Source organism: Toxoplasma gondii, chromosome Ib (genome assembly GCF_000006565.2).
Source record: "Toxoplasma gondii ME49 chromosome Ib, whole genome shotgun sequence".
Lineage (NCBI taxonomy): Eukaryota > Apicomplexa > Conoidasida > Eucoccidiorida > Sarcocystidae > Toxoplasma > Toxoplasma gondii.
Window position 1 is genome coordinate 870,024 of NC_031468.1, and position 17,657 is coordinate 887,680.

The 17,657-nt window shown below is 52.9% G+C and overlaps 2 protein-coding genes across 2 annotated transcripts; one reads left to right on the forward strand and one right to left on the reverse strand.

The window, feature by feature from the left end:
* Positions 1–1,192: 1,192 nt before the first annotated feature.
* On the forward strand, positions 1,193–5,619 carry TGME49_208810 (hypothetical protein). Its single transcript, XM_018779433.1, has 4 exons — positions 1,193–1,725; positions 2,124–2,216; positions 2,561–4,280; positions 4,858–5,619. The coding sequence occupies exons 1-3, from the start codon at positions 1,326–1,328 to the stop codon at positions 4,216–4,218; spliced, it is 2,151 nt and encodes a 716-aa protein (XP_018638472.1). The 5' UTR covers positions 1,193–1,325; the 3' UTR covers positions 4,219–4,280; positions 4,858–5,619.
* TGME49_208820 (1-deoxy-D-xylulose-5-phosphate synthase) lies at positions 5,330–17,169 on the reverse strand. The gene is made up of 13 exons (XM_018779434.1): positions 14,925–17,169; positions 13,228–14,432; positions 12,520–12,679; positions 12,126–12,228; positions 11,668–11,775; positions 10,956–11,084; positions 10,084–10,562; positions 8,950–9,548; positions 8,222–8,363; positions 7,494–7,582; positions 6,796–6,892; positions 6,001–6,426; positions 5,330–5,857 (listed from the first exon to the last, which is right to left on the reverse strand). The coding sequence occupies exons 1-13, from the start codon at positions 15,492–15,494 to the stop codon at positions 5,690–5,692; spliced, it is 4,275 nt and encodes a 1,424-aa protein (XP_018638471.1). The 5' UTR covers positions 15,495–17,169; the 3' UTR covers positions 5,330–5,689.
* Between the last annotated feature and the right edge of the window lie 488 nt (positions 17,170–17,657).

Here is a 17,657-nt window from a genome sequence, read left to right on the forward strand (position 1 = left end):
CGCGATCAGGCGCGGGTGCTGTTTACGAGTGACCTCTTCATCCAGGAGCCTGGCGGACGTGAATATCATGAGGCAGTATCAGGTGGACACTGCTGTAAATGTGTATTGCCAGATAGAGATGGCGGAACAAGAGCAGCCCAGTTGGCCGTACACGCCTACACAGATGAAGACAAGAACCCCTAACCATATGTATGTGTATAGCTGCCTTAGAACCCCTAACCATATATATGTGTATAGCTGCCTTAACTAGACGCACAGAATCATGGAGAGTCTGTTGAGGTCACCGAGGTTTGGCGGAGTTAGCTGAAGTGTCTCCAGGTATCTTGTGTTACCGGTGGCAGAGAGTCGGCTTCTGATGCTGCAACTTTGTTTGTGGTAGCCAGCTGTCACAGGTGAACCACGTGATATCCACGCATGCGTTTATGTCACAAGGTATTCCGTTGATAGTTATCAGAATTGTAAACGATTCGGATGCAGAAACGATCCACGAAGGTGCCCAAGTAGCATCGATACTTCCCATCGAAAACGACAGTGCTTTACCGTCTTTTCAACCATCACATCACTTTCTGAGTGCTCATGTTCCGATAGGAGCCGTGAGAGATACTGGGACTGATGCTCGCACGTATCGCGATTTTTCGACCACGGAAAAGACGTCTCGAGCTGCGGCCAACCGAGAAACTTGGTAGAAAGGAGCGCAACAGGGGCATGGAGGTGGAGTGAGAGGGAGGGAGCAGGTAATTTGGGCGAACCAAGAGAGGAAGGGCACAACAGCAACACTACAGAGAAACAGAACAACAACACAGGAAGCCCAGAAGTAGGGGAATACAGGAGACAGCAGCCGACCACACACCCCGTTCTTCTGTGCTGCTGCAGACACACACGCACACCACACAGCAATACATACATACACGTGTACGCTGCCTATTCTATGTGTCCCGGCATTCTAAGAGATCTCAGAAATATCAAAGAAGTGAAAAGGAGACAAGGACGGTAACTAGAGGAAGGCGCATCACTTGGGATGCCCGAAACCGAAATGGAACGATCGATACACAGAGAGCAAAAAACTTGGGCAACTGCCCAGCGGGCAAGACACGCCAGCCTCCCCGTTGCACGTTGCACAAACCCCGTATGTTGACCGCGCTCTCTCGCGCAGAACGATCTTCCTCACAAGTTCGTCTTTATCGTCTGCTCCGTTTGTTTCTGGCATGTGATTATTGCCTCGCTGGCGATGCAAAGTGGACTTGGCAAGTTTCGCTCTTGAATAATAAAGGAGTTATCGCTTCCTTTGACTCTGGTCTTTCTCCCTCTGCCCCGTAACTGACACAATGGATCACGAGAGGGTCTCTGGTCTGCGTTCTCATCCTGCGCTGTCGGTATCGCTCCCTCATTGTGTCCCGCCCTGCTTGCCATCTTGTCTCCGTCCTCTCTCATCTTCTACAACGCCGTCATCGTCCTCGACGTCTTCGTCCGGGGCGCCTAACGACGCTGAGGACCTTGAAGATGTGTGTGGTGATCGCTCCGTCCTTTTGCTGCACCTCTCTCGTGCAGAGAAGACGAGCGGATTGCCGTCGAGTCCTGCACATCATGGTCATTTTCCTAATCCTTTCCTCGCTCAAACACCCTTCTTTGGGAACCTCGGCTGCGTCTCCGCTGTTGTTTGGGCGATTGGCGACGAACCACCAGAGTTGACACCAGAAGCCCTTAGGTTGCACAAGCCTCCGGAAAGTGAGATTTAGAAACGGCATACTGGGGACGAAATAACGGCTTGACGCGCGCCACCGTTCCTCTGTTTGGCTTTTTTCCCTGTTTTCCGTCCACAGCACCCGTCCCTATACGGTTGTTTTCTATCTGTTTCCGAGCCGTCTGATCTGACAGTGAGTCGTCAGCCCAAAGTGCTGCGTTTGCGTTTACTTCGTCTTCTGGTCTTGCGGTTTTCACTTGGTTCTTGTGATCTTCTTTCTCTTTCTGCCACCCGCCTTTCCGTTGACGTGCATCCATAACTTCGTGAGAGCCTTATCTCGGCTAGGGCTGTCGCATTCTTCCCTGCTTCTGCCGCGCGGTTGTTGCGTGTGGCGTGTCAGGCGCGGTAGAACGACTCTTTTTGGTCCGTTTTCCTTTTGCAGCTCCGGAATTTCTCATCACCAAGCGTCTTGTGCGCATCGGCGGAAGCGAAATTCCCCCAGGCGTGAGTGACGCTCTGCTGCGCATGACGCCAGGTACGCAACGGTTCCTAAAGGGGACATGACGCTGTTCTACGTAGCTTGCTTTCTAAATGCTTCTTTGCCACAAAGCTCGACCCTACATGGGCTTGCATGCATATACGGAGATACATATATGTGTATATATATGTTCATATATATTGGGCGCGTGACTGCACTGAGGTGTGTGCGGAGCCATATATGGACATGAGCACGTGAATGTGCACATGCATCGAGAGAGACTGTTTGACACAGGGGGATGAGTAGGCGAAGCAGGCGGGCAGGCATCTCAGTCTTATACTGAAATGGCTGTGACGGGCGTTCGAAAGGCGTGTGGAATGGTTCGTCTGTCTGTTTTTCAGGCGATCTTGTTCGGGTGTTCATTCATCCCGACAAGGGGTTCAAGGATGTGTATCCGAGAACGCTTCGGCAAGCAGTAACCGAAGACGACTTTTTTCTTGCCGACATCTGTCTCCACTATTGGACTCTCTTCGAGAACCTCACCCCATCCCCTTTGCTTGCTTCGTGTCCTCTCAACCAGGCGCTTCCTTGGGCGTCGCCACCTCCGCTTGCGCGATTTGCATCCTCTCCGGGATCGTCTCAACTCTGCCGTTCTTCCCCTTCTTCAACAGCCCCCGTCAGGGAAGCCGGCGAGAATCCGGGGGAAGCAGGGACAGAGCAGCACCGAGTAAAAAGCGGAGACAACGAGGAAGGAGGGAAAGAAGCTGGGGTGGACATATATCCGAAGAACTTGGTCCTTTTTTTTGCCTACGACCGATTGAAACGGGACAATTGCAAGACGAACATCTGGCGAGATGCGGCATCGAACATTTCGTTCTCTTATCACACCTTCACTGGGCCTTCTGCAACAGACTCCCTCGACCTCGCGCGTGTTCAGGTTGCGTATGCTCTTCCGCGTCCTCATAGCCGGTCTTCATCTTGTTCGCCTTCACCTCCTCCCTCGCCGGCTCCCGCTACTGCTCCTCGCCACCCTGACGCCACCAGCCCTGGACGCACATCTCCTGTTTCGTCTCCACCCTCTTCAACCCGGTCTCCTGCCTTGTTTCATGCGTCTGCAACAACCTTGGAAGAAGACGAAACCACCCCAGAAGTGTTTGAGTTTCTCCTCGACGAAGAGGAAGCCCCTTACCGCGGGATTGAAATCCTCGTCAGGAGCCTGCGCGTTGGTCAAGCCGGAGACGCTTGGCTCTCTGGTCAGTTTGCTGAACCCGGGGAAATGGCGGGGAACGGACAGAAGGAAGGGAGAGCGAGCAACTGCGAGGGAGAAAGGAGCGAAATTGCTGGAGACGAGGGAGTGAGGAGGGCAGAAGATCAACAAGGAGACAGAGACAGAGCACGGGAAGTGAGTGAGAAAGATGGTCAAGAACGAGAAACGACAGCTGCTGGGCAGCACGGAGAAGCTGCTGTGGACCACCGAAACCAGGAAGCAGGGTACGCCGAAAAGAGTGGCGACAAAGCTGGATCTTCCTGTGCAGAACAGTCTACAACGAAGAAGCGCGTAGGCAAAGCTGCATATGACACAGACCAGGAAAAACTCCCTCATTTGTCCGCTGCGAGCGGTGGACCATCAACAGCCGGCTGTCCGGTGCAGATCGCCCCGGGAGAAAAACGAGCACACAAACAGGAAGACGACGCTGAGTCACATGGGTGTAACGCCAGTGAACGACAGGGTGAAGATGAAGAAGAAACTGGAAAAACAACGGACGATGCTGAAGCGCAAAAATCAACAGATGGCTCTCCTCAATGCTGTCGACTTCTCCGAGGCTTTGTGGTGCGAGGCGTCTATCCACTCCCCGAGCCTCACCACCTGGCCACGCCAGAAAAGAAAATTTCGATGGCGAAATTCATTCGTGAAAACGGAAATGGCTGGTTTAGAAAACGCGATTTTCCGCGCGCTCTCCGAAGATACCTCATGGTACGCTCAAGGGATATTACTATATTGTCGTCGCTGCTATATTTGTACGCAGGCACATTCAAAAATACAGACACATACTTGTAAACACTGAAACTTCCGGTGGATATGTTGGCAGTGAGTTGGATCCCCATTTGTGAACGAAGAAAGTGAGTCACCAGAAATATTCACTAGTTTCCGAGCTGGCACAGGCGTAGGACGAGCAGGCAATTACATAAATGTCTGGGAATGAGCGCCGATTCATCCGAGTGTGTATCTTCGTGGTGACTATCGGTATAGACCAGAACAGAAACACTTACATAGCTCGACAAACATGAAACGCACCAAAGTAAGGACACTTCTTAGTTGTGCAACTGATAATATGCATGACCGCCCAGAACTATATATCTTTGAGGTTTGACTTGCTTGTTATTCAGAGCGAGAAGTACCTTGAATATCTTGGGGGAGCAGCTTCACACCGCGACACGCTGAGGGCGCGCCCTGATCTTCACGCGGTGCGCTTGAATGCCGCGCAGTGTTACATTGAGCTCAGCAATTTCGATCAGGCCAGAACATTTTGCGAAAAGGTAGGCAGTAATAAGAACGAAACATCTAATGGAAAGTCACGTGCTGACGACATTCCCAGTGAAAATGTCGCATGCCACAGTCCTTTATGTGACTCACCCCCGTTTTCTGCTGTACCCCACTGGTTGGCGGTTCCGTACACGCTTGTGCATTGTGTCTTAGGTCCTCAAGGAGGATCCCGTAAATGTCAAAGGTCTGTGGCGGCTCTCTGTCGCATTAGCAGGACAGGAAGACTATTTGGAAGCCGAGAAGATTGCTCGTCAGGCTCTTACTGTCCAACCTCAGAGCTCGGAGATACTGCAGTGGCTCAAGTGCTTGAAGAGACGAGGAAAAGTACAAGACGAACGGCTGCTTGGGGGTTTCAAAGGCATCTTCTGTTCGTCCGAGAAAGGTGAAATAGAGGCAACCAACTAGGCGTAAGACTCCGCCATGTCCCTTTCGCCAAGTCCCTAATGAAAGCCTGAACTTTTGCTGTTACTGAGAGGAAGTGTGACAAAGCGCTTGTTTGAGCGTGCCATGATATGGAGACATTTTTTGAGAAAGAGAGGAACACATGTGATGTTCGTGCAGTTGGTGCTGGTCTCACAGTCTGGTAATTAGGATGCTTAAGGTCCTACTACTGGAGCCGAGTTACGGCCACTGCACCGGTTCAAACCAACGCCATTTAACACTGATAGGCTGTGTTGACCGTTTAATACTCTTCACAGCTTATCTGTTCCTGCGTTTTGCGAATGAGGATTGTATGAGGACAGCTGAAGCTAGACTCCTGGCAACGTGCACGAATGTCGCGCGCTCTCGTGTAACCAACTAAAACAGATTCGCTTGTCAAAAATTAATTCGAGTAACGCGTATTGAAATGCACGTGAATTTGAACAAATGAATCACAAACATCTCGACGACTCGTGCCAAGGCATACCGACATCCCTTCGTTATAATACAACAGCAAATCGTCCTGGAAAAACTCGCAACCCACCCACTGACCAAATATCTTTCATCACGGGGAGGAAGCCGAAAAGCCAGAAGAGGGAGATAAAGACGACAAAGGAAAACAAACGGAACGAACGGCTGCCACAAAATGGTTTGCAGTTAGCCCGGCGTCCTCGTACTGCTGCTGAGGCGTCCCAGCTTCCATGAATCGGTGGGGCATTGTTAGCGATCGAACCTGCGGCGCATTCAGGAAGAAGGCAGCAGAACCTGGTCATAGAGAAGGGTGCTACAGGCAGCGCCCACAACTGAGGCCACAGATGTGCATGCACGATAAAACGATATTTCACCATTGGTTCCTAGAAAGGAGTTCGCATTTACCTTGAGTTTTCCGGAGTCGAGGAGTCCTTCATCAGACAAGGCCTGTAGAACGTGCGAGCCAAAACCTCCGATGGATCCTTCCTCGACAACAAGAAGAACCTCGTGATTTTTAGCGAGGGAGCGAAGTAGGTTGCGATCAAGGGGAGCGAGGAACCTTGCGTCTGCGACGGTGACTCCAACTTCTTTTTGTGCGATGGATCCATCCTCTCCAGAATATCCCCTGCTGCCTGCACGGTTGCTTTTGTATTCTGCCCTGTCGCGTTGGTCTTCCTTTGCCGACAGCGCAGGCCGGTCAGATGATACCGTGTCCTGTCGCTCCCCGTTACAAGGAAGAGGCGAATCGGAGAGAGATGAAACACCTTTCTCAAGAATATGAGCAGCGCGAACAGCGTCAAGAAGGCGTGTTCCAAGAGATAGTATGGCCACCTAGGAAAAAATAGTCAGCAAAACAAAGAAATTTCACGACAGGCGTCAAAAGCATTCATAGTGTTGTTTCACGAATGTTCAACAGAGTGAAGCACTACGTTCTCTTCATTGTTTAACACGCTGGTATGCTTGAATCTACGTGCTGGAACACGAAACTTCGTTTCCTTTCTTCGAAGCTGTTCATGACACTTCGACGAACACGCCAGTTGGCTGTCCGCCTTCTCCTTCCGCGGACAAGCGGGTTTCAATCGGTTCACCATTCACCCGGCAGAGAGAGGGAAAAGACCTGAGAACGAACATGGGAAAGGGCGGAATTTTGGAAGACACCGGTAGTTGCATCCTGTTGCGCACTTCTAGTGAACCACTTACTTTGTGTCTAGCTGCAGGGTCTGCCTCTCTCACAATGCGCCCTTTGCCGATTTCCAATGCTTCGCCTCGCTCCGGCAACTCCCCAGCAACGGAATGCCTGAATCAACAAGACATGAAATGCATGCTAGACATAACCAGAGACAGAACGAGACAAAAAGGGCGTCTACGACCACTGCCATGTGAAAACGAAAGAGGAGAGACGTTCTGGAAGAAACAAAAATGCGCACTCGGCTAGTGTGAAAAGGTGGACGCAAGAAGCGTCTAAGCAACAGTAGCGAATCAGGTCCACCTGTTTTCCGGATACTCCGCGAGATATAGTCGCATGTCTTTGATTTCCACGATCGCTTATTCATGGAGTGTTTGTCGAGGTCAAACGCAGGAAAGAGTGACAAGACCAGATGCGAAACAACTGAAACTGTACATCTGCACGGTTTCCCACTGTCCCGCGTAATCCCGATCGCCTACAACAAAATACATACTTGCAGTGACGATCGTTTGTCTTCAAAAAGCTTTTGCACACATGCGCATTTTGCGAAAAGGCAATCCCCGTGACGAGCGTTTCTTGCCTTCTTGAAGGAACTCGCAGTTCTGCACTGCCGTGCTATGTGCGCACTAAGATGCGTCCGATGCAGTGCCAAGCACTCCAGACGTATCATTTTTTCTTCATTTCCAGGCGCCAAAACACTTTTACCACTCACCCAAGGAAGTTGTTAAGGGTATCTACACCGTAGGCAGGTGCTCTGCCGTATCGCACTGCGGAAGGTCCGGCGTCATAACGATATGCAGTCTGACAAATCAAACACATCGAGCAGACTCTCTGGACGCTGTGAAATGCTGCAGGCTACTCCTTGTTTTAACTCCACAATGCTGGCAGTTCTTCTCGTATCACCCATACACCAGGCCCACTGTCTGCTGCATCTTTTCCTTCCCTGCTACCAAGCGTCACTATCACGTGGAGGCAGTTACGCATCTACACACACAAAGCAGCTTCTGCCAGGCTACGACCTCTAAACGATTTGCCCGCGGTATGGAGAAGGTGCGCAAAGGTGTGTGCCCCGCCAGACTTGTACCTCTCTGAACAGCATTGCTGCAGTGAGACGTGAAACCGCGTGTCTTCACCAGTTGGCAGAAACATCTATTTTTTGATCGTGTGTCGGTGAGCGTGCATAACAGATACGGAAACAGGCCAGTCGCGATGGCACGCCTTCTTGAATTCAGCAGTCACGTATAAAGCTCCAAGGTCGTTCCCCGGCAGCCCACCACGAGGTTCCACTGGGGCAGCCAAAACACGCACGCATGCCTACGACAATGTGCAGGTATCCTTTTGCTCGATTTTCGTGCCAAGTAGGGGCTTGATCGCTCCGTTCCGCCTCAGAGGTAGTGGCGTCTGTATGTGGACACATTCGCCGGTGTTCCTTTCGCTCACCTCGACCATATGGAGCAGCTCAAGCTCGTCGCTGGGGGCCATGACGACAAGGTTAGGAATACAACCTAGGTAGGCGAGATCGAAACTTCCTTGATGCGTGCTACCATCAGGACCGACGTAGCCGGCGCGATCAATCATGAATCTACAGGTGGCGTAAGCAGAGACAGGGGGCGGACGGAAAGGTCATCGCAGACCACCCGGAAATTCGACCAAAAGGTGCCGCTGAACATCAGTGGCCGCACCTCCGCGGAGGCAGATGCAAAATGCACAAAACTGTTCGAACAAAGAAAAATAGCGTGGAAACAATACCGTTCCCGTGCAGGGTGCATCCCCACACAGAGGGTTTACGGCAGACCACCATGTGAAGCCTCGATAGCATTACTTCGAATGAGTAGCTTGTTTTGCCATTGCTTGTATTGTTTTCGCTTTAGAGAGGTCCCGTGTGCTCCTCCGGTAGCAGCTGTTGTTACAGCTCGAGGTGAACAGAGAAATAACTGTGCATGCAAGGTCTGAGCTTGCGGGGGAGACTAAACGGAGACGCACTGCCCGCATCCGACTACAGCAATCTCAGTATTGAAAATGTTTGCCGCTGTCGTGGCCCGCTTCGTGCTTCTCTGCTTTCTCCGTTGTGTTTTTCGGTCTTCTCGTTCTTCACTTCACACCAACCTTCGCGACCATCTCCACTCGGTTGCTCTGCCCCCTTCATCTCGCTGTCCAAGGCTCCTTACCTAACTGGCAGGTTTTGTAGCGCCGCATCGTGGATGATCTGGTCGTAGGCTCGCTGGAGGAAGGTGCTATATATTGCGCAGAAAGGTTTCAGGCCCTCGGCAGCCATTCCGGCGGCGAAAGTGACTGCGTGCTGCTCCGCAATTCCAACGTCGAACATCCTTTCTGGGAACCGAGAGCCGAGCAAGTGCAGACCCGTTCCTCCAGGCATGGCCGCAGTGATGCCCACGACGTTTCGGTCGTCTTCGGCAATCCGAAGAAGCGCGCGGGCTGCGATGGAAGTCAAGAACGGACTCTTTTTTGGTGGATCCAGTCTTTGTTGGCCAGATGGGGCTTCTTCAGAAGTGCTGCTAGTGTGTTTCTTCGACACTGCCGGCGCCGAAGACGAGGTCGACGCAGAGAGAGATAGACCAGACGTTGATGAAGATACAGAAGATGCCTGCGTTTCGCTAACCTCACGCTTAACTCTGTGTCTGTCGAGGTGATCCGAGAACCCAGCAGAAACGCCATGGAGCCGATCCGCCGCCGCCAAGGCTGGAGGATAGCCGTGGCCTTTCTCGGTCTTCACATGCAGAAGCGTCGGACCCTTGAGGCCGGCGTGCTAGACACGAGACACAGGAGACAGCAAAAGCCAGAACTTGAGTGAGAGGAAACGAGCTAACACGCGAACACTGGGACGGCATGGAGAAAGGTCCTGTAACGGGGAACCGGAAGGCAAGATAAAAGAGTACGCAAAACATCGTTCTACTGCTACATTAGATACCTGGTATCCTCCAAGTAGCCGGAGGGGGGGAGCCGAAAAAGTTTATGCCCACGAAGTCAGGATACGAATCTTCAACATCGAAAGGCCAGCAGTCGGGTTCCTCAGAAAGACGAAGGACGCGCCGCTGCTGATCAAACCCTGCCGTCCACTGCATCCTCAAGGACACCCTGTTCTGATGACGCACCTGACGAGCCGCAACTCGGTCGCCAACAGGCGTTCCAAAGAAACACCACAGACACAGCTTGCAATGCACATCTGTAAAAAGCTATCTCGGAGCCAGTTACCTTGAAACATCGTATGGCCTTGCTGAGCAATACCTCCCCACCCCTGCCCAAAGACATGTTCCAACTTTTTCGTGTCATCGGTTCCTTACTTTGATTGCGGAGAGGACCGCGACAAGGTTCTCAACGTCGTGGCCATCTACAGGTCCAAGATAATCGAGTCCCAGGGCCTCGAAGAATGATGCTTCGATGTGCGACTTGGGTTGGTCGCTTTCCTCTTCGTCTGCGTCCATTTCCCGCGCCACATCGCCTTCCGACTGCTCGGTTTTCCCTCGACCTCTCTCACTCTTGCGTTCGTCAGCGTCTTCTGCTTCTCGGCTCCGCGGTACACCAACGTCGTCTGCTTCGCGTGTCAGCTGCATCTCAGTCGCGCTTCCTTGGTCCTCCCGGAAGCTGCCGTTCACCTGTCTGCCATCGAAGAGCTGCAGCAGGGACGAGAGCCGCCGTACGTTAGAGGAAAGCAAAGTGTTGTGCATCCTCTTCCGGAATAAACTCTTCAGAGACAAGAAGTCTCTCAGTTGCAGCAGCTGTTGTGTGTGGCGCGAAACAGCGCCCGCAGGCGCAGTCCCACCTGCCCAGAAAGACAACGGAGCGCACAAAAACAGCCAAACACAAACGCATGCACGGCGGGGGGGAAGTGCGCAAGAGAGCATCTAACGGATACCGAAGCTACAGCTGCTTGCAAAAATTACAAGAGACGGGCGAACGAAGGAGGAGAACAAACCAACGCCAGGCGCTCGAAAACAGCGGGTTCGCGCGGCCGCGCTAGGCGTTTGTGTTGAGCAACTTAGAGCCACAAAACTTATGCATGTTCCCCAAACGTCGGCCTCCCGCGAAATTTGAGCTTTTGCGGGGAAGCAGCCACAACACAAAGAAGCATAAGGTTTTCGCTGCGTTTGAACCAGGTATTCTCAGGTCCATACCCAGATTGGTCTAGAGCCAAAATGGGATTTACCCCACGCACCTGCTGAAGCCGTCCCGGTCGGGAGAGAAACTTGCTGGTTGTCGTTGAGGATAACCAAAACCTTCGATTTCAAATAGCCGCATGCATTCAATGCCTCGTACGCCATGCCTCCAGTCAAGCCTCCGTCTCCTGAGGTGTGATAAAAACAGATTCAGAACTGCGCCTTTTGAGTCACATTGGCGAAGAAGCGCATCCGCGTCGCAGTGCCCGTTGCCCCGTCTCGTAGGCTCTTCTGCTTGCTGTCCCGTGGGGCTCTGTGCCTGAACCACCATTCTAAAGCCCCGGTGAACGGCAAAAAGCCGCTGCTTTGTCATGGCAAAACACTGACAAAGCATGAGATCGATAAGTCAGTCTTTCAGGTCTCCCTAGCTAGCGGCTGCTGTATCGTAACCATAAAGAACTTGGTTGTCTGCATCTCGTAACTGGCACTACATTAAGTGTGGTTCTGCTAGACAAAGCGGCGCGTGGTTTCTAGTTCTGCACTCGAGTAGATGGATGTATCAAACAGCAGGCATCCCGCACCAGAACGTGCGAACTTCCTGACAGTGAAGGCAATCAATCAAGAGAAATCCAAATCCAGACACGCCATCCGTTTTCTCTCTTTGCATGAGTGCCTCCGAAAGCGTGGCGAGGACGCATGAAAGCGTAACACGGAGACCACGCCGCGGGACGTTTTCCAGAGGCGCCGAGAAGCAAAGGGAAGCCGACTCACCGATGACGGCGACGTGAAGCGGCATGTCTCCTCTCTCCTTGTATTGTCCAAGAAGTTCACGAGCGACTGCCATGCCCTGGACGCTACTGATTGACGTTGATGAGTGGCCTGAAAAACGTACAGACCCGCGGAGGGAAACAATAAGCATGAATCCATTTCTTTTGCATGGTCTACTGCAATGGGGGTGTATGATATGTCGATGAGTCTGCAGAACGAAGAATGGACGGACCAGAAGAACTACAATGGACAACAGATGATAAACGGCATACAGTTGTCAACAGACCCGTTCCTGCGAAAGGCCGCAAGAGGTCGGACAGGTATGATAAGGAATGTTAAGGCGGAAAAGAGTGCCAATTCTGAGGCATGACAACTGTCGCAGCATGTAGCTAAGACACGGGAAGGAAACACAGAGTCAATGCTCTTTTTACTGGTTCAGTCAAGAACGGGATATCTCTTACCCGCGCCAAAAGGATCATAGATTGACTCTGCTCTCTTGCAGAAGCCCGAGAGGCCTCCGAACTGCCTCAGCGTCCCCATCATATGCCGCCGCCCCGTGAGAATCTGTGCGAGGCGCACAAACGAGAGGCAAAACGGGGAAAAGCAAAAAGCATCGTTACCACTGAATCTCTAAAAACCACGGAGCCGCCCTTCCTCGTCTGGGCGCTTGCCATTCCTTCTGTTGCCAAGTCATGATCTCGTTTGCACTGCCACCTGGAAAGCCCACACTTGAGATGCACGTTGCCTTGCAGCTTCAACAGACACGGCATGCTTGCTGGCTACACATTCATCATGTCTACTGTGATTCCACTCTCGTCCTCTGTCATCTTTCTTCTCGCCGTGAACTCTCTGTACCTTGTGAGGGTAGGCCTGGTGTGACACATCGTAGACGAGCCGGTCGGAAGGAACGTCGAGGACGCGCAGAAGAGCTACAATCACCTCTACCATTCCGAGAGAAGATGCGAGGTGGCCACCCAATTGAGAAACGACCCGCAGAATTTCCTGCCGGATTTCTCTGGAAAAAACGCAACATGTGAGAAAATAATATGCCAGGTGTCCGGGCATGAGTGGATGCACCTAATATTGCAATAACATCCCTCATTTCATTTTCTGCACGCGACAACAGACATTGTTTCCCCATTCAGTTTCGTTTCCTCACCGCTGCCCAAATGTGCGTGGCTGACTGCCGCCTATAAACTGCACGATTCGCTTCGCGTCTGTCAGCAGAGTTTTTCTCAAGGAGGCTCCTTGCTCAACGCAAGTGATTGTTTTTCTTTTGCACTGTTGACCCTTTGTCTCCGTTGCTTGGCCTGCTTTCTATCGTTATCGAAAAAACAAGAAGCTGTCACGAGGTGCGAACGCAAGTAAATCTCTGTCTTGGGCGGCTTTGCGCGATAACGGAAGGCAACGTCTTCTCGTCACAAACGAATCCATAACTGCATTACACACACGACTCTGAACAGCTGCTGCTTTACGACAGAGAGAGTCAATCACAGACAGACTTGGTATGGTGCTGCGGTGGCACAGGCTGGCTGCCGACCGAGCGGCGTTGCGACAACGTACTCGCAAAGTTGAGGCAGCAGATGACTGGGGAGCCTCTTCAAATCGACAGGTAGATTAATAGAGGAAAGGAGGTCTTGGCCTGCGAACCCGTCACGCGACTCGCAGTCTTTGTCGGCTCCTGTTCCTTCGCCGCCACTCCGTACACGAGATGACTCCCGTCTAGGCAAGAGAGGAGGAACAGACAGCCGCTCGAAGAGGGAAGACGACCTGGCCACCGAAGGGAGGGACGGAGAGTAGCGCCAGGCAGAAGCCACCGGCTTCGAAGAAGGAAAATTGGCTGAGGACCCAGCAGGAGATTCGCCTAGACTGCTGCGCGCCTCTTCTGAAGACATGCTATCTGCTTCTCTCTTATCGGGCGCAGAGGCAGCCGCCAGCGGGGCAATATCGTAGGTGTCGCTCTGTTTCTCTTCCTCCCGTTTGCGAGGGTCCTGATCTCGATCGGGCAAGTGGAAAGTAGGCGGGGGAAGAGGGGCAGGAAGCGGGGGAGAACGACTAGGCGAGAGAAAAGGTGCTACAAAACAAGCTGAAGACGAGACCGACGCGTCGCAGAGAGCAAGAAAGCGAGGGGGAAGGCGCAGAGCGACAGGGACGCGACAGGGCAACAGCGGAACAGAGCCGGGGGGCGGCGAAACAGGAGAGAAACAGGCGGACGCAGATGAAGACATGTAGCAAGGGGAGGCAAACGAAGATGTGCAGGGCGAGATACGCGAGTCAAGACGATTATGTGCGGAAGAAAAAAGAAAGGCGAAGGCAAAGGGGGGGCGGAAGCAAACCTGTGAGACACAGGAAGAAAGAACAAACGACACTCTGCCCCGCAAACCAGCATCTCGGAGGGGACTCCACTGCCGGCTGCCGGGATTAGTCTGAGAGGAGGAAAGGCATGAAAGCAAGAAGGACGCAGCGGAGCGACGTGACGAAAGTTCAGGAATGTGTGACCCTGTCCGATACCGGAAGTGGGTTGTGCCGCATGACCGTTCGTTCTTGTCTCCATGCAGTGAACGACGGCCCTGCCCTGCGCCGACGTCTTCCCTAATCGTCCGTTGCAACCCCGGAGCCGCGGCCAAGGAAGCCGGAGAATCACCGAAGCTGTGCCGCAACTGCATGCGGCCTCTTAGGCGAGATGCCGCATCGACTGGCTGGGACAAAAGATCGAACATGCTAGGCGCCTTCGGACTGCCCGGTGCGGCCGAGACGTTCCTCGACTGCTGAGCAGAAGGGAAGAGAAAACCGGACGGAGACACCGTCGATGGAGTGGACGCGAGGCAGGGGAGCGACAGAAGAAGGAGCGAAAGACAGAGGAGGGCCACCGGAAAGTAGGTCCTCGAGGAGACCCGACGGCGCGAACTGCACAGTTGACGGGAAGAAACGAGCGGGTGAGACGACGCAGATGAATGGCAAAAGAAGACGGAAGACAAGATAGAGCAGAGCTGAGAGACTGGCGACGGCGTTGAGCAGGAGCGGAATAGAGGAGACGAAGTGGACTGCGGGAGAGAAGAAACAGAGGGGGTACAAGGGGGCGTTGAGCAAGGAGTCGATGCTGGCGGCCATTCCCACACCTTAAGCGAGGGCCTGTGGGTACAAGAGGTGAGGGACTTGCAGGGCGAGGCAGGCGAGAACGAGAGGGAACGAACTGCATGCGACAGAGGCAGAGGAGAGAGGATCGAAGAAGTCGAGTCGACGAAAGAAGGCAACGATACCTTTCTAGTGGTCTCGGAGGAAGGCCGTCGAGCTGGTCTCATACATTGTTTCTCCCAAGCGAAACGAAACTCTGGAGTACTTTCGATGCCCCCTCCTGCGACCATGTTGTCATGCATGTTCTCGCTCCCATAAATTTTATTCCTCTTCCTTCCATGCCCCTTCCATCTCACGGCCCGGTCGCACACTGTCTCTCCTCTGTCGAGTGCTTCATAAAGACGTCTGTCCCCCTTTCCGCTTCTGTCTCTCTGATTCCCGCTGTTCCTTCCAGTCCTTGTTCGGCGGTTCCCTCCGCGAGTCTCTTCTTTTCTGGCGAGGCAAGCCAGGCGGAGAGGTGTGGGGAAAAAACGAGTGAAGCGGGCTCTGGTGATACTCATCGCGCGCGCCCCTGGCGGAAAGTTTCTCCTTTTCCGTTTCCCCCTTTGTCGTTTCTTGGGGAAGAACGACTCAAACATCTTGGAGCGCGTGGTGTCCAACGCGTTCGTTCTCCCCGTTTTCCTCCGCAGGCGCTTACTTCTTACTCGCCTTCTCTCCACCTGCGTTTCTCCTCTGCCATCACAGCAGACGAACATCTTTGTCGTCGAGAAGAGGAGACGAAGAAGCAGAAGCTAGAGAAGTCAGCTGCTCCCCTGCTGAGGGATCGGCAGAGGAAAAGCTCAGGACGCTGACGAGGCACCAGAGGCGTGCTGGCAAACGAAGGACGGAAAGGAACGGAATTCCGCGAATGTAACTCCATAAACCTCAGAAAAAGAGACAAATCAAATGGTTGGGCAAACTGAAGAAAAAGAAAAGCCACAAAAATACATGCTGCGGTTGCTTGAGTGGGTTGTCGGGGATGGAGACCTAGTGAACGAGCGGAAACGGTTTCGCCGCTCAGCAGGCTGCACTCAAGTGTACCGACACACCGAGAGAAGCGGGAAGGCAGAAGTTGGAAAGAAAAGAAGAGAGAGCGAAGACAACCAGGTGGGATGACAACCAACTGGAAGGCGCTGAGGCGTCTGTAGTATCTCTACGAGTCCCCACTTCATCTCTGTTGGGTGTTTGTGTCTGGCTTTCTTGTGTCTGTCCGACTCTGAAGCAGAAGAGAGAAAGAAGAGAAAAAATGAGAACGAAGCCGCCCTGTTTCTCCCTCTCCTACCCTTTGGATTTCCTCGTGTATTCTCTGAGGGAATGTTCATCCTTCCCCGCCCTCCCCACCCCGGACGGGTGGGAGTGTCCCGAACCACAGAGAAACGCCACTCCGCCGACCTTTTCTTAAATTGGCTGTCATTTGGAGATGAACCAGACGAAGAGAGAGCACAGGAAAAATCTCTGATTGTCACAGACCGACGAACTGAAAAGCACGAACGGCAAGAAGACACTCTTATGTCACCGGCATCGGGCCCCGCAACTGCAGACAGCGCTAGACGAGGCCTGTCGAAGCTTCCTCTCGTCGGCCCTCGCTTTTGCAGTTTTGGTAGACTCTGATCGACGGTATCCTTTCTTTTCAAACACACGGCGAAAGCGAGAAGCGGAATTTCAGATGCAGACGATCAGTCGAGCATGCCTCGATTGTCGTTGGGGCCTGCGAGCGGAAGACAAACGAGCCGCGTATGTCGCGGACGGGCACAATGAAAAAATGCAAGCGTGGAGAAAGGAGTTCCCTCTCTTGCAATGCGAAATACAGAAACGGAAGTTATTTTCGCCTCGCTGCTGCTTCACTCCCGGACGGAGCGAAGGGGGTACGTCAAACGCGTCGGGCCACTGCCGGGAGAAGACATGAGGGGCCAGAGGTGGGTGTGCACCAGCATTTCTCTGTGCCGGTCCCTCGTGCCTTATTCGCCTTTCGGAATCATTTATGCCTCTGAAAAAGTGGAGAAAGTGCCGCGCTGAGGTAATGAATGAGGCAGGATAAACCTCAGCATGCCAGTTTCAGGTCGCCGCACCAGCGCGGCTGGTCACTCGGGGCGTGGGGATCGCATCCAGAGGTTCAGCAGCTCTTTGCTCTTTTAAGGGGCAGAGACGGGCAGGAAGCAGATTGAAGACGAGGTCACGGAAATGAGGTGCACAGAGAAACCTGGTATTTGACTCACCGAAAGCAAGACAGAAAAGGGTAGGCGAGCAGCGAGGACAGATGCGGGCCACCGAAAGATACCAACCAAATGAGAGGAAAGGTACCTGCTCGACAAGGCATTAGCCCCGGCGGCGGGGGACCTGGGCCCACGAAGACGCTCTCGCCGAGTTCACGACGTGTGTTTGGAGAGAAACCTTCTAGTACACAGGTTGAAGCGATGCTAATGTAAAAAGGCTGGGAAAGTGCATATTCGAGCTCTCGCAGTCCTGCGTCTTTCGTCGCCTTTTACCCGCCTCCCCCAGCCGCGAACAAAGAACAAGACCCACGGAGATCACTTGTCACTTTCCGTTTCGGGGCGACACAACGACAACAACCCTTTCTTGTCTGGCTAGGTGTAAAAGCGGGCGCTTGGAGGTCAGCATGTCCAACTAGAATTCTACATCGTCACACACTCTTTTCTTTTCCTGCGAGCTGCCTATATACGCTTTGTACAGCTCCGTTCTGACGAGGTCAGTGCCGCTCTCGTTGTTCCCTACCACAGTAGTGCATGTTGCTCTTTGCCAACTGAAGGATTCGGTGTCTTTTGCTGAGAGGCTGCCTTCAGTTTTTCCGGTCGGACACTTCTGTTTCCCAAATACAACGCACGATAAAACTGAAAGGGCGCAATACGGTTTTACGCTCA